Below are 15,685 nucleotides of genomic sequence, written 5' to 3' on the forward strand. Positions count from 1 at the left end.
GACTCAGTGGTTAAGAGCACTGACTGCTTTTCTGAAGGTCCTGAGTTCAATCCCAGCAACCACATGGTGGCTCATAACCATCTGTAATGGGATCTGATGCCCCCTTCTGGGGTGTCTGAAGATAGCTACAGTATACTTACATATAATAAATTTTTTTTTTTTTTTTTAAATGTGTCACTGTATGCAGACCAGGCTGGCCTCAAACTCAGAAATCCGCCTGCCTCTGCCTCCCGAGTGCTGGGATTAAAGGCGTGCACCACCATGCCCGGCTTACATAAATCTTAAAAAAAAAAAAAAAAAAAAAAAAAAGAATTTAAGTATTGCCTTCTGGTTGTGTCTACATTCTTTGGGAAATATGAGAAGAAACTTGAAAGTGAGGACACATCGTGATATTGGGGGAAAAAATTCAGGGGAGGAGCTAAGGGTTTAGGAGAATTAACGATGCAGGCAAAACTGAAGTCTTGGGACTTTTCTTGGCACCAGCCTACTTGGTTGGGCAGCTTTCCTCATCAGTGAGGAAGAAGGGTAGGGTATAAAAACCAAGTGGGAGGGGCTGGAGAGATGGCTCAGCGTTAAGAGCACTGACTGCTCTTCCAAAGGTTCTGAGTTCAATTCCCAGAACCACANGGTGGCTCACAACCATCTGTAACGAGATCTGGCGCCCTCTTCTGGAGTGTCTAAAGACAGCTACAGTGTACTTAAATATAATAAATAAATAAATCTTTTAAAAAAAAAAAAAAAAAGTGGGAGCAGGCTCAGTGGTTAAGGGAACTGGCTACTTTTCCAGAGGTCCTGAGTTCAGTTCCCAGCAACCACATCTGTAATGGGATCTGATGCCCTCTTCTGACATGTAGGTATATATGCAAATAGAGTACTCATATACATAAAACTAAATCTTTTTAAATAAAAATTTTAAAAAATATCAAAAGGGGGGAATATATCAAGATTTGCCTTGGTTCCTTTTTTTTAAAAGAGGAAACCTAACAGGGTTAGCATTTCACTTCTTTTTTTTTTTTTTAGATTTATTTATTTATTTCATGTCTGTGAGTACACTATCGCTCTGTCACTGTCTTCAGACACACCAGAAGAGGGCATCGGATCCCATTACAGATGGTTGTGAGTCACCATGTTGTTGCTGGGATTTGAACTCAGGNCCTCTGGAAGAGCAGCCAGTGCTCTTAACCGCTGAGCCATCTCTCCAGCCCAGCATTTCACTTTTGTTGTATTCTGTTTTTATGATTTTTGTTTATGTGTTTGTGTGCACATGCACATTTGGAGCTCAGACCATGTGAGTTGGTGCAGAGGCAGGTGGATCTCTGTGAGTTCAAGGATAGCCTGGACTACAGAGTGAGTTCCAGGACTACATAGAAAAACCTTGTCTTGGGGGGGGGAGGGAGAAGAGGGGCTAAAGAGATGGCTGGCTCAGTGGTTAAGAGCACTGACTGCTCTTCCAGAAGACCTGGGTTCAATTCCCAGCAACCACATGGCAGCTCACAACTGTCTGTAACTCCAATGTCTGATACCTCAACACAGACATACACGCAGGCCAAACACTAATGCACATAAAATGAAAATAAATTATTTTTTAAAAAAGAATAACTCTGATTTCTCTTAGGGGTATTACTTAACTAGACAATAAATAACTCTTAGAAGTCAAGTTTGCAGGCTGGAGAGATGGCTCAGCGGTTAAGAGCACTGTCAACTCTTTCTAAAGAACCAGGGTTCAATTCCCCAAATCTAAATGGCAGCTTACAACTGTCTGTAACTCCACCTCCAGGGGATCAATCATACATGCAAGCAAAGCATCATAGCGCACAATAACTAATTGATTAAAAATAAAGTCATTTGCTTAAATAAAAATACTCATTGCATCTTTTTCTTATTCTAAACCTGATAGCTTAGATGAAATTCCATCCTTTCTTGGGCTAAGTTCTCCCAGTTGTCACCCAAATGAACTGTATTAGTAGACATGTAAAAGACACTTGACATTTATTTACTACCTGAACATGGTCTCCCTAGGCTTCAGCTACATTGTGCAATAGATGACTATAATAGTGGTTCTTTTACAGGACCATTAAAAAGATTAAATGAGAAAACTAATATATGCAAAGTACTTATCACCATGTCTAGTAATGTACTTAATAAGTAGCCCATAGAATGCGTCATTTGAATAGTAACGTACGTTGATAATATGTCGAATGGACATAATCTTTTTTACCTTATTGATTGACTGGCAGGGCTCTATAAATACTGCTATGAGATACACTTGGTTGTTCGTTTAAATAAATGCAATTTTTAAACATAAATAAATAAAATAAAAAGGTAGGCAGCAAAAGAGTCTATGGAATAGAACATTCCCAGCCCGGTAGGAAAGCCTTCTCTAAGATCTGAAAGCTGGTGTGTTGCCTTTTCCCGTGATGTGACGCTTCTGTCTCCGTCATCCCAGCGCCGGGACCTATCAGATTCCAGTCCACTTCTTTCCTTGAGCCACCAGCTCCAAACAGGCGTGCTTTTTCTCCACGTGGTTCTCTGTATATACCCGGTTACCTGGGAGACCAGCGCCGGGCGGGGCTCTACTGACGCAACAATAGGAACAAGCCAATAGCCGTGACGTATATCAGTGACGCAAACGCGGGGTGTGGCTTGGCCGGCCCGGGCGCAATGAGGCTGCTGCCCGCTGGGTGGCGCCGATTTCCCGGGGAGGTCCTTTCTGGGCCCCCGGCGGAGGTGGGGGAGAGGCGGGCAGGCACCGAGCGAGGCCAGGGAGCCCTCTGCGTCAGCCACTGCTCGCTGCGCCGCGCCAGTACCAGCCAGGTCTCATCCGCAGCTCCATGCTTGTGCCCGGTTCGACTCGTCCATCCTCCGAGAAGAGGCAGGTACGTGCCACCTGTCGCAGGTCGGGGAAGGGAAAAGCCAGGGTCAGTACCAGCTTTAAGACTCGAAAAGTAGGGTGTCAAAGGCAGCCTGGGCAGTCTGGGCGTGAGAAATGTAGGGCGAGGGCCAGATGTGTGGAGGGGGGAACTCCAGCTGTGGGTGCCAGTGTGTGAGAGGGGCTGACAGCTGACAGCTCGGGGTGCCAGGAAGAGCCATCTGTGTGCTGATCAGTGTGTTCTGAGGAAACACTGTAACCGCGGGTACAGGTCTCCCCGCCCTGTGTGTTGTGTGGCCTGAGAATGATGCCTGGACCCTGACACCCCCTCTCCCCACGTGTGTGTGTGTGTGTGTGTGTGTGTGTGCAGCTAACAACCTCCCTGTTGTTAAACATCCCGGGGCTGTCTCTTGGTCAGTTTTCCAAAGCGGGGGAAGGGATTTAGGGGAAGCTAGCAGTTAAGCGGAAGGGAAAATTTTTCCACCAATCTCAAATCAGAAAGAGGCAACTTTGAAATTCTCACCAATCCCAAAACAAAAGCAGCCATGCAATGTTCTCTGACATGCGACTTGCCCAGGGGAGTCCTGGTCAACCGTTTCTAGGCCTTCGGTGAAAAGAGAACTCTTAGCTCTTAACTCCAGAGCTTTTGAGAATGAAGTTGTGTTGAAGATTCTAGTAGGGGCTGCTTATCTCTCCAAACACAGGCATATAAGCTTGCACACACACACACACACACACACACACACACACTCTTACGTCAAACAACAAGAGGCATGGAAAACTGATGGATGGGCTGGGGTGGGGGATGTCCCCTACTCTTTGATGCTGTAGACACATGCCGCTCTGGAATGAGGATTGGAATGAGGGCGTCCTCTAAAGTGCATCACCAGGACCCAGTCTGAGTCAGTACCTTGTGCTGAGACAGGGTGGAGGCACCAGCCCTCGGGCCTTCCAGTCTCCAGGGAGAGCCATCAAGAAACAGAAGAATCATCTTGGGAGCAGACAGGTGCACCGAGGCCAGAGAGGTCCTCCTCTCATGACCCTGTCCAGCCTGCCTTTGACACCCTGGATCCCTGAGCCCTCTAACAGGTAGACTGGAACTGCCCCCTCTGGAGCCATGCACTCCCCTGGCAGCCCAGGGAAGCCACACTTGATTTTTTTTTTTTTTTTTTTTCTGAACAAAGGGGAAAGGATCTGAAGTAGGCTTGGCCTGTCGCCTTGGGAAAGTGGCAAAGTCTGTCTGACCATTTGGGGGATGTGGACTGTTTCAGAAAACCGCAGGAATAGTATTTGGCACCAGCAGTCCCCTGAGGGGTGGCCCAAGGTCTTTTTCTTCTAGGAAGGGTTGCCTGCTACAACTCACATTAGTGACTAGACGAGTGAACACGGCCAATAAGCTTGTTGCATATTGAACTCTTGCTATGTTCCAGGAGACTTAAAACTATTATTTTATCCCCACCATTGTGAAACATAGTCACGACTGTTATTATTAATGGTTTTTGTTTGTTCCTTCGAGTTTTTTATTTGTTTGTGTTTGTTTTTGTTGTTTTGAGACAGAGTTTCTTTGTGTATCTGCTATCTGCTTTGTAGACCAGGCTGTCCTTGAACTCAGAGATCTGCCTGTTTCTGTCTCCCAAGTGCTGGGATAAAAGGCGTGCGCCACCATGCTTGCTCTATTATTCATGGTTTATAAACTACATAGCTAAGATTCAGAGCCTTAAGTATCCTCTCAAGCTATCTTAGATCCAGTAAGGGGGGAGAGTAAGAATTCAGGCCTAGACCTACAAGTCCACCTTAAAAACAGCAGTGGACTGAAACCCAAGCGCTGATCCACCACCCCTCTCTGTCCATGTCCACAGGACGAACTAGGTCCTCCCTATCCTAAAATTCTAGCATCTGGGTTAGCAGTTTGGCCTCTTCCTGTTCGCTCAACCTGTGACTGATGGCACTAGAGAATCCACCTTCTCCATGTATGGGACTCAAATTTATCCCCAGCCCTCTGCCCCACCCCCACCCCCTTGATCCTCCCTGTTATTTCCAAATATCCCTTCCCAGGATTCTAGCTCATTCTCAGCTTTCCCCCAGCCACTAGGCATCAGGTGGACAGTGGGCCTGTCACTGCCCCTTTAATTCTCCTGGGGCTTGGAATGCAAGTGAGTTGCCATCTCTGAGAGGTCAGATAAGATACTATATATATCTAGCTAGCGTAACCTGAGCTCCGGATTACCCAGCCCCGTCAGACTCCAGCCTCTGGAGGCTACACGGCAGTCTTTTCCCTTCGGGGAAAGAAGCCCCCAGGCTCCATCCAGTGCCCCCCTCCCCGGACACAGGTCGGTAACTCTCCCTTTGGTGTCTGAGCTTCAAGGACAGTTAAGTAAGCCCTCAGTGTGTGGGGGAGAGCATTTGGGAGGCCATCCACTGAACCCAGTGAGTGCAGTAAGTGTTCCTCAGGGTATGGGGACAGAGGACAACTGAAGCCCTAGAGGAGGGGGGAGCGAAGGCACTCCAGATCAGGGAGCCCTACGAGGGGTACTTGGGCATGGGGGATGGGAAAGAAAATTGCAGCCTACCTTCTGCTTCTAGGAAGCCTGTTTCTTTTCCTTTTCTTGGACTTGTAAAGATAGCCATTCTTCTAACCCCAAGTCAAAAAAAAAAAAAAAAAACCACCCTGTAATGAGCCCTCCTGGGCCCACCCACTTCTCCACAAGCCAGGATCCTTGTCCTAATCTCTTTCATCTCGGATCTCTTCACCTCCTCATCTCCCATCCCCTCCCAAGTTCTGGGCACCTCCTAAATGCAAGAGAAATGGAGACCTGCACAAGTTCCTTTACAGGACCCTCCCCGCCAGCCCCCGAAGTTGAGAGGATTCTTTGATAAAAGTGGGTGGGTTGCTATCAACCAACCTCTCATAGAAAGGGATGCTAGCACCAGGTCAGAGGGTCAGGCTCGGGGCTCAAGAGGCATAACTCGGGAATGTAGACCTCTTGCCATTTTCCCCACATCTGCCAGGGTGGACACTTGGGGCCAGAGAGTGTGGCAAGGGATCCAAACAGCCAGGAGGAAGGGTCATGGGTGTGACAGGGTGTCCCTCTCACCTCTTACTCCTCGGGTCAGCACATTCTGATACAGTTAGCAAGCAGCTTTGGGAAGCTCTGAGGTCACCATTGAGGACGTTCCCAATCAGCTGGTGAGACTGACTGGGACTCCCCCTGACCTGCCCTGAACATCTGGGTAGGAGAAAAGGGACTTAGTGCTGTTTGGGGTGTGTCCATGGTGTCTTATGGGGTAGAGGAGGTAAGTGGGGGCAGTGACAAAGCTACAGACACAGACAGGCCTTTGCCTCGGAAAGATGAGCACATCCAGACAGAAGGGAGCACGGACTCTGCTAAGATGTGGTGCATCACCCGTCCTCTGCCTCCAGGGCCAGGAGTGCCTGGGATTCTTGAGGCTTAAGTCCCTCCTCTAGCTGGGCAGGTTAGGGAGCCCTTCACGTGAGCGACAGGAAATGACAGTGACTGATGACAGTGACTTGATGATGCCAGGTGGTTGGCCGCCTCAAGGGAACGGGGTTCATCTCAACCCCTGTCTCACCTATTGTGGGTACCCTTGGGGAGTGGGCTAAATAGCAGCTAGGGGAAGGAGGCTCAGGGATATGTCCGCCACTAGGTTGGGGCCCAGGAGCCTGTGCTGGGGTAGATGCCAGTACCAGGGGACACACAGAGCTTGGCAGAGCAGATGAAATAGAGGCCTCTCTCACCATCTCCCAGCCGATCGGTGCTGTGCTGCAGCTCGGGTTACACTAGGCTTCGTGTTCATTCACTTACAGTGGAAAATCCAGGGGCTGCTTCCGCAAGGCGTCTTCTCTCCCAGCTGGATAAAGGACATCTGCATCCTGGAGGGGTTCTCCCTTGACTCCACAGGCTGATTTTGGGACAGGGGATAGATGGCTTCAGAGTAGCTGTAGTGGACAGGGCTCAGTCCCAGCCAGCGCCGGCACTCCAGCAGCCTGACTGTAGGAGATGATCCACATTGCTTGCAGAAAGAATTGTTCCCTTACCTGCAGGTCGATGCATCGATGTATTGATAACATGACTGCTTAAAGGGAGGGCTGAGTTGGTGCACTATAGCCCAAAGTCGGTGCCATTTTAAATGTTAAGACCTGTGAAGATCTGAAATAAGAACAATAAAACTTAGTTTCACTATTGGGCAGGGGCTCATACTTAACAGCCACAACACTTGGGACATGAGACAAGACAGGAACTTTGAGATTAGCCTAGGCTATAAAGTAAGACTTACCCAAAAAAGAAAAAAAAAATCACTATTTAAATTTCTTGTACATTTAGAAATACAGATTCCTTTTCATTTTCATTTAATGCAAACAATATAGCCCTCACAATTATGTTTGTAAGCCTGAGAATTTATGTGTCTGAAAAAGTTCAAGCTTGCATCTGCCCTGAGATTTTTTTTTAGGAATCTACATTTGAGGACACTGCCAGGAAGGGTAGGGAGGACAGAGGGCACACAGGACGAGGCTGTCCGGCAAAGTCAAAAGCTGCATTCAAGGTCCTCAGTGAATTCTATGCCTGCTCTGTAGGTGTATGGGACCGGTTGGCTGGGAGCCACAGCTGCATGGCTCCGGTGTCCCCACAGGAAGCCAAGTGCATCTGTGTGAAGCTACGCCACCATTGTCAGTTTCTTAGGGAAACTTTGCAAAATGATGGAGACTCTCAGCGAGAAGAGAGACATGGACATCTCTGTAAAAATGGAGTGAAGAAGGACCATGGGTAGGAACTACCGCCTCAGCCGCACCACTGCCCGTTGTCCAAGGTGGCAGGCACCCGGGGAAGCGCAGCCAGCAGCCACATGCCTGAACTTGCCAGTTCTGGAAAAACAATGAGAGGAGCCAGGCAGCAGGGGCCCCACAGTGGACAGGGAGGAGTGTGGGGGATCCCAGCCAATAGGCTGGCCTCCCACTGCCCCATGAAAGAGCCATTCAGTCCCAGCCGTTCCTGTGGCAACAGGGAGACTCAAAGCCATGTGAGTGCTGCCCTTCCTGTCCCTGTCTTGCGCAGCAAGGCCACAGGCAGATTTCCCCAACCGAAGCTCCCACCCATGGTGCATTCAGTAGCCTCCAGGGACAGCAGGACCAGGTAATGCCAAGAGATTTTAACGTCGTAAACTGTCTCTTCACCTTTGTGGTGCTGAAACTTTTCTCCAACAAAAGTAGGGCTTAGTGGAGGGGAGAGATATGTGCAAAGTTTCTGCTCCAAAAAGAAACCTTCTCCTACCCTGGGAGCTGTGAGGTAGACATCAGAGCTGGCAGTTTCCAGGGGCTGTGATAGAGCAACTGGTGGAACTATCAGGACAGGAGAGACTTGGCAGTTGCCAGCCAGATTGGAGCAGACAAGAGAGCAGGGTTTGGGGACTGAGCTAGAAGATGGGGCTCCAGGGTCAGGCCTTAAAAGTGCCAGTGCTGTCTGTCCCTGTTGCTGTATCTTGTTTGGCCTGGGCACTTGTGCGTCATCCTCTGGGCTAAGAGAGGTCACAGTCTTGAGGCAGTGCCCACAGAATACTAATTCCCTAGGAGCCTCAGTCTAGGGAGAGNTGGGGGGGGGGGGGGGAGCCATGAGCTCATACGCTGAGGGTGGGGGCCAATCTGATTGGCTGCTGGGTGTCCCAGAGCCCAGCTCCCAAGGCCTGGAGTTTCTTTGACTTTGCATTATTGAGTTCTCCAAAATGAAACAGAACAGGACAGGTCCCCTGCCCCCATCACTAGGCCTCTGTTTCCCACCCCACCCCCACCCCCACCCCCCCCAGTGATTTCCCACTATCCTTACTTCAGACCCTCACCCAGTTACCATCTCCCAGAGCAGACTGGAAGTTCCATGGGAGAAGGGGGCAGAGTGGACAAAAAGTGTCCACACAGGGTGTTGGGGTCCCCTGAGCCAGGCAAGGGAGACAGTCAGATGGACAGCCCTTCTGGTGCCAGCCAGGACTGAAAACTACCGGAGGTCTCTGGCACAGTTAAGGAACTCCATTCTGTGGCCACATCCTCACCTTCCACCTCTACCTCTCTCCTGAGCCTTCAGTGGCTTGAGTTTCTACAACCTTCTGCCAAGCTCTCAGCGTTTGGGGCTTGGCACACATCCTCCCTGCCCTGGTGAGCTGGGCTGCTGGCCTAGGTAAGCTGTAGGCAGCGTGAGCCAGTGTCTGCTGAATGGCTAGATGTCTACCCACTACCCACTTAACTCACCGGGGGTGGCAGGGGGAAGCCTGGCGCCTGGGCTGAGGTCTAGCCGGCCAGGCCAGGGAATGGCCAGCCCTGCCATTATTATAGATTACAAAGGGTGGAGCTGGGCGGCCTGGCTGGGCTGGCTAGGAGAGAAGATAATAGCCAGTCATTGTTAAGCGCTTTCCCATGTTATTATCTCAGTCCTCACAACAGTCCTGCGAGATAGGAATCCTGATGTTATTAGGCAACTTTACAGGGAGGAAATCAGGGCTCAAGGAGGTTCAACAGCTAGTGTAACTGCTCAACTAGTCTGTCTCAGAGGGAGTCAAAACCAGCCCTGGGGCCAGTGAGATGGCTCAGCAGGTAAAAGCCCTTGCCGCCAAACCTAACCTACCCAACAGGCAAACCCCCAAACACGCATGGTGGAAAGATAGAGCTGATTCCTACCAGTTATCCTCTGACTTTCATATATGTGTCGTGTGTGTGTGTGTGTGTGTGTGTGTGTGTGTGTGTGTGTGTGGTGTTCACACACACATGCACATACAGAGAAGGGAAGAAGAGGGAGGAGAGAGATTTTAAAAATCGTATGCTACTCTTGAGATTCCTGGATAGGTCTCCAGACCCCCACACCACCCTGTGCCCCGCCCCCCCACTTAAGAGTCCCTGAAGAAAGGAGCCTGGTCCTCCATGCCCCTTTCTCCAAAGCACCTTCTCCCCTCTTGCCACATGGTGGAGGGGTTCTAGGAGTCCCTGGAGCTGCCCTACTCTGCTGAGAAATGGTAGAAGCAAGGCTGGTGTGAAAGGGAGCAGGGCCACGACCTGGGTTCCAATCCTGACTCTCCATAGCAGGTGAATTTGGACAAGCAAGCATCACTGCCCATATCTATACAATAGGTTAAAAAAAAATGTATATATATGGCTTTTAGGGCTGTCCAACCTCCACATTCAGGGATTCATCTACAAAAACCTGAAGTCTGGGAGTGTCTGCAGTCTGCAGTACAGGATCTTGACTCTAGGGGGCACCTCTTGCACAAGTCAAGTAACACCAGGATCAGTTTGGCCCCTGCGTGGGTCCTGAACCTCCTAGGAGATCATAGATTCCTAAGCTCCCCTGAGAAGACAAGGCCAAACTCCAGGAAGAGAATTGCTAGGTTCTACCTCACCAGCGTTCCCGGTGTGGTCCCCTGTGTGACCAAGCAGGTACCTGCATCCAAGGAAGAGTACTAAGGGAGGTCTGGAGACCAGGGTCCAGCCCCTCGGCTAGCCGTTCCCTCCCATCTCCTGCCATCACTTCCTTTCCTGAGAACCACCCCCCCTTTTTCTTCACAGTCTTCCAGACATTTCCGGTGGGTGGGGGGAGTCTTTTATACCTGAAGGTAGTACTGTTTGCCAAAGGTAGGGAAGCATTTATAACTCAAAATGCTCGTTATACCATAGTCCGTGCACTGAGGGTGGTAGGATCCCTCTCCCCCCCCCCCAGTCCCCAGCCCTTGCTAACTTTAAAGTTCCTGCTGAGACTTACAAGAAAAGACCCACATGAGATCCAGCTGGAGCCTCTGGCATAGAGGCTGGGGAGGCTGGGCCTTTCGTTTGCATGTGTGTTTCTCTGAAGCCAGCCAGCCTATTATAGACAGGCCCCAAGTGGCCCCTGTTGAACCCTAAGGTCCTGGCCCAGCTGGCATAAAGAACGAGCACAGAGCACAGGGTGGGCCTGGTGCTTCGCAGAGCCCTTGACGACTGCTCTCCTTGTCTTTCAGCCCATGAGGCTCCCAGTACCCACTGAGTACCACCCTGAAGGATGTCCCAGCTCTCCTCCACCCTGAAGCGCTATACAGAATCGTCCCGCTACACAGATGCCCCCTATGCCAAACCGGGCTATGGCACCTATACCCCTTCTTCTTATGGGGCCAACCTGGCCGCCTCCTTCCTGGAGAAGGAAAAACTTGGTTTCAAGCCGGTCTCCCCCACCAGCTTCCTCCCACGGCCCCGCACCTATGGCCCCTCCTCCATCCTGGACTGTGACAGGGGCCGCCCCCTGCTGAGACCTGACGGCATTGGGAGTAGTAAGCGGTCAGAGAGCCAGACCCGTGGCAATGAAAGGCCCTTGGGCAGTGGACTCAACGGAGGCAGTGGATTTTCTTATGGAGTTTCCAGCAACTCCCTCAGCTACCTGCCCATGAATGCCAGAGACCAGGGGGTGACCCTGAGCCAGAAGAAATCGAACAGCCAGTCAGACCTGGCCCGGGATTTCTCCAGCCTCCGGACTTCAGATGGCTACCGGACCTCAGAGGGCTTTAGGATAGACCCCGGAAACCTGGGTCGCAGCCCCATGCTGGCCCGTACTCGTAAGGAGCTCTGTGCCCTGCAGGGCCTCTACCAAGCCGCCAGCCGTTCCGAGTACCTAACAGACTATCTGGAGAACTATGGTCGAAAGGGCAGTGCACCACAGGTGCTCATGCAAGCCCCTCCTCCCTCCCGAGTCCCCGAAGTCCTCAGTCCCACCTACCGACCAAGTGGCCGCTACACACTGTGGGAGAAGAGCAAGGGCCAGGCCTCTGGGCCCAGCCGCTCCAGTTCTCCAGGGCGAGACACCATGGTGAGTTTACACTTGGGGAGCCAGTGAGGGACTGGGGAGACAGCGGTGTCACAAAGAGCCAGGCTAGGAACAGAACTCCCAACCTGACTGATGATTGGTGGCGGACAAGCAGCGGAGATCATCCTCCACGATGATCAAGCATGACTTGGTGGCCCCATGGCTCAGAGCCATGGGGAAGGGGCTGGCCCGTGCTTCAAAGACCTACACATGTGGGAATGGTCCAAGGGTGTGCTCTAGAAGGCTCAGACCCGTCCCCTGCCTGCTGTTCTTCTCACTCTGTGATCTCCCATCCAAAATGTCAGGGTCTTTCCCCTGTGGGCTCTGGTCCATCCAGGGCTGGATGTGGCAGTAGAAGTGTGATCACCATGTTACCTGTGGAGAGAGAGCCATCCTCCCACCCCCATCCTTGCTCTGGATGGTTCTCTTCTTGTCCAGGCATGAGATATTAGGAGTAGCAGGACTCTTTCCCCTGATGCCGGCAGGCTTAGGTTCAAGTATCTGGAGAGTAGGGTTGTATCTTTGGAGAAAATAGTGTAGAGTCTCTTGTCCAGAGATAGAGATGATCTAATACCTCGGCGCTCCAGCTTGCCTGGGCTGGAATGAGGGGAGAGGCTCTGTTGGAGATTAACCTAGGGCTGGCATGGTCTCCCTCGCACCTAATCCCTGAACACACCTCCCTGGGGCAGTGACTGCTCTCCTTCCCTCCTGTAGTTATCCGTGTGTCCAATAGGTGGCGAGCTCTCGGAGATTTAAAGTGATTGTATCTCTACCTCCTTCCCGTGCCTCTGGCAACTCAGAGCTCAGCTGACCTGCTGATTGCATGGATGGATGGATGGGTGATTAGACTGGGGAGGGGCGGGGTGGTGGGTGGATGGGTGGAAGAACACATAGGTAGGCGAGCGTGTGGGTACGAGGATAGGGCTCTGTGTTCTCTGTTTCCTTACGTACCCCTCCTTCTAGAGCGTATGTCCTTTGTAAAGGAGAGCTATGCCATAGCATGAAATAGTGCTTTAGAGAGCTTGTTCGGGACTAGGGATCATAGCTGGGTCACAGGCTAAAGTGTGTCATGACAAAGGGCCTTGGGACAACGTTGACAGTATCACTTGGAAGTGTTTTGGCCTTGCTGGGCCACCTGGGAAGTACCACGGAAGATAGAAAAGCTGTGTCTCACAGGACATTCAGACTCTAGCCATCGGGGTTGGCTACAGGCACAGGTCGCTGTAGGGTCCATTCGGGACATGTCCAGTGTTGTTCACAGAGGTGATGGGCAGTGAAAAGGCTCCTCTCAGTGGAGGGAGCCTCTGCCAGCTCTTCATTTGCTTGGAAGAAAGGAACTCTTCTTGTATATGCATGCTTCTCTGTGGGCCCCGCAGGCATTCGGCAGTAGAATCACCTATGGGCTTAACAGTCCGCCAGGCCCTCTGGAGCAAGCGCTCCCAGGACAGTGCCTTAAAACCTGCCCTGTTACAGGCTTCTCGGGGTTGTCTGAGCCTTCTGGGCCAAAGGCTGCAGTATACTCCAGACGCCCAGCAGCTGCTGTTATTTGTCATCTTCCTCACAGCCGCCTACTTGCCGCTCTCTTCCTGGAGTCTGCTGTCCCCTCTCCCCTCATTTCTCCTGGGGACACCTGGCCCTACCCCAGCCCAGGGCCAGAGAGAGTTGTTTTCAGAAAAGACCTCAGTGGGGTAACAAATACCTTGAGCAAACTCAGTCGCCAGAACCTGCATCCCTCCGGCCTAGAAGCAAGGCACAGCACTGTTAGGTAGGTGGTCAGGAGTGCCCTAAAGCCAAGTTAGTGTTTCATCCTGAGCTCTGCTCAGTACAGTATCACCAACCAAGAGAAACTTCTACGGTCTCACCCCTGCCCTCTTATGCCCCCTTCCAGGGGTTGATTGCATCCTAAGGAAGTGAGAGCAACTTTTTGGGTGCCTTGAAATCTGCCCCATCACCATCTTCTCTGTAAGCTCTGTTCTCCCAGGATGGCTTCTTTCCAAAAAAGTGTGGCTTCTTCTCAGAGCTTCTTCTCACTCTGAACTCTGTACCGCGCACACCTCTGGGGAGCTGAGAACTCTGTGCCATCCAGCTGGCTTTCTCTGGCGGTTTCCTTAACTCCTAAGTCTGTTTGCTCTTCTGTAAGATGAAAGCTCTCCTAGTTTCTAAGAGCCTGACACATAGTAGGGAACTCAGTAAAGGTCAGCCATCTTTGCTCCTGGCTCGAGGAGACAAGAGAAGTGCAGGCCAGCCCTTGCCTTCAGTTCACTTCAGGAAATCCATGCCTCCATGGTTACACCAGGAGGCGGGCCCGAGTGTGTGTGTCTTCCGCGGTAGGGAAGGGAGAGGTCACCTGAGGCTGAGACAGGCTGCCCGTGACCTCTGAGAGGCACAGTCTGACCCTTTAACTTTGGATACCTATCAGCTCGGACAGATTTCCTCCTCTGTAAAGTGAACGATGCCCCTGCCCGGCTCACAGGGTTGCCACAAGGCTCAAACCAAGCAATGAAGGTGGAGGCATCTCCAACCAACAGGACAGTAACGACCAACCTGAGCTTGGAGCTTCACCGGCTCCGCTGACCATGCGTAACGGAGGCACCACCACCGGCATGCCAGTGGGTGAAGGTGCAACTTGGCCCTGGGGTTCTGAGGGTCTCCTCCCCCCCGCCCCCTGAGGCCCCACTTTCCCTAAAAATGCAGGGTGATGAGCCAGGAGCCACCAAGGTGTCTCCCAGTGAGGATTTGTAAGCCAGCCCAGGTGGCTCAGCCCTGCAGAGCACCTAGAGCCAGAGCGCCAGCCCATCAGTTCCCCCTCGCCCCACCTCTTCTGTTCCTGGGGCCTATGGAAGGACAAGCTGTTCCCACTGAGCACTGCCAGGCCTGGGCTTTAACCCTACAATCCCTCCTAATCCTCCTATGATCCACCCCCCAGCTGCTCTGTGGCCAGCCCTGGCATGCTGCCTGCTGGCCTCAGACTGTGCACTTGCCCCTCCCAAGCCTCACCTCCTCTCCCCAAGAAGAGCCACGGGTTGGCCCAGGGCCCTTGCAAGCATAGTCAGCAGGCTAGGAACCTGCCTCTTCCACACAGAGGCAGGGACTGAGGCCCCCAGTCTGGCCTAGGCTGTTCTCTGGCATGCACACACACACACACACACACACACACACACACACCACACACGGTCTTAAGTGCCCTTCCTCCCTGCTCGGGGGAACTGTTTCTAGGAGTGATGGAATCTGAGTCTCTGGGTCCTGTCTGCCACTGGGGTTGCTGACTCATGTTCTGAAGCCTTGGGTTCCAGCTGTTCAGTGACAGGGAGATTATATAAGCCACGGTCACGTGATCCTCCTCTCGGGTGGGACTCTGGACTTGAACAAGTGGAGGATGGCAGAGACTGAGAACCAAAAAAGTGGACCTTCCTCTCCTGTCCCCCTGCCTTCTCACTCTGTTGACTCAAGCCACACTGGACTGTACCTCTTCTGTCTTATTTGTCCAGATCGCCAACCTGAGACCCTGAAACCCATCCTTACCTGGCCCACCCCAGCCACCTCCTCAACAGCTCCAAGGAGGCCATACTTCCTGAGGGTCCCTGTCTGTGCTAAAGGCACTCAGAAGAAACGTAGTGTGAGAATCCCCAGGACCAGAACAAGCCCTAGCTCCTGAGGAGGAAGGGCAGAGGGTCTGGGCATGGTTGTCAGAATCTCTGTAATGCTAATGTCTCCGTCACGGAAAGACTCGCTATGGGCAGTGACCTGGCAGCTGTCCTTGTCATTACTTTCCAGCTCCATTTCTCAGTTGATGTCCTGAACCCTTCATCCATCCTGTCTTCCCTTCAGCCACTCCCCTCCCCCCACCACACTCCAGGATGTCACTTTAAGTTAATATGGTGCTGGGGTGGGGCAAAGGAACACAAGTTAATCCAAGCCTAGCAAAATGTTCCCTGCCCCTGGGGGACCCGCCCCATTGACCATCAGCCTCAGGAACAAACATCATGTTCAG

The 15,685-nt window shown here is 51.8% G+C and overlaps 1 protein-coding gene across 4 annotated transcripts in view; it reads left to right on the top strand.

Moving 5' to 3' along the window:
- The first annotated feature begins 2,676 nt into the window (after positions 1–2,676).
- Usp2 (ubiquitin specific peptidase 2) overlaps positions 2,677–15,685 on the top strand; it is a 28,337-nt gene continuing 15,328 nt past the window's right edge. The window contains exons 1-3 of one of the 4 annotated variants that reach the window (XM_029543186.1): positions 5,180–5,199; positions 7,464–8,019; positions 10,859–11,697. In XM_029543186.1, the coding sequence (XP_029399046.1) occupies positions 10,900–11,697 (798 nt within the window). In that variant the 5' untranslated portion in view covers positions 5,180–5,199; positions 7,464–8,019; positions 10,859–10,899. Of the gene's footprint in view, positions 2,877–5,090; positions 5,200–7,463; positions 8,020–10,858; positions 11,698–15,685 lie in introns of those variants that run through there. The other 3 variants (XM_021206534.1, XM_021206535.1, XM_029543187.1) reach the window with 3 other exon arrangements.

The sequence above is a fragment of the Mus pahari genome, chromosome 10 (genome assembly GCF_900095145.1).
Source record: "Mus pahari chromosome 10, PAHARI_EIJ_v1.1, whole genome shotgun sequence".
NCBI classification, from domain to species: Eukaryota; Metazoa; Chordata; class Mammalia; order Rodentia; family Muridae; genus Mus; species Mus pahari.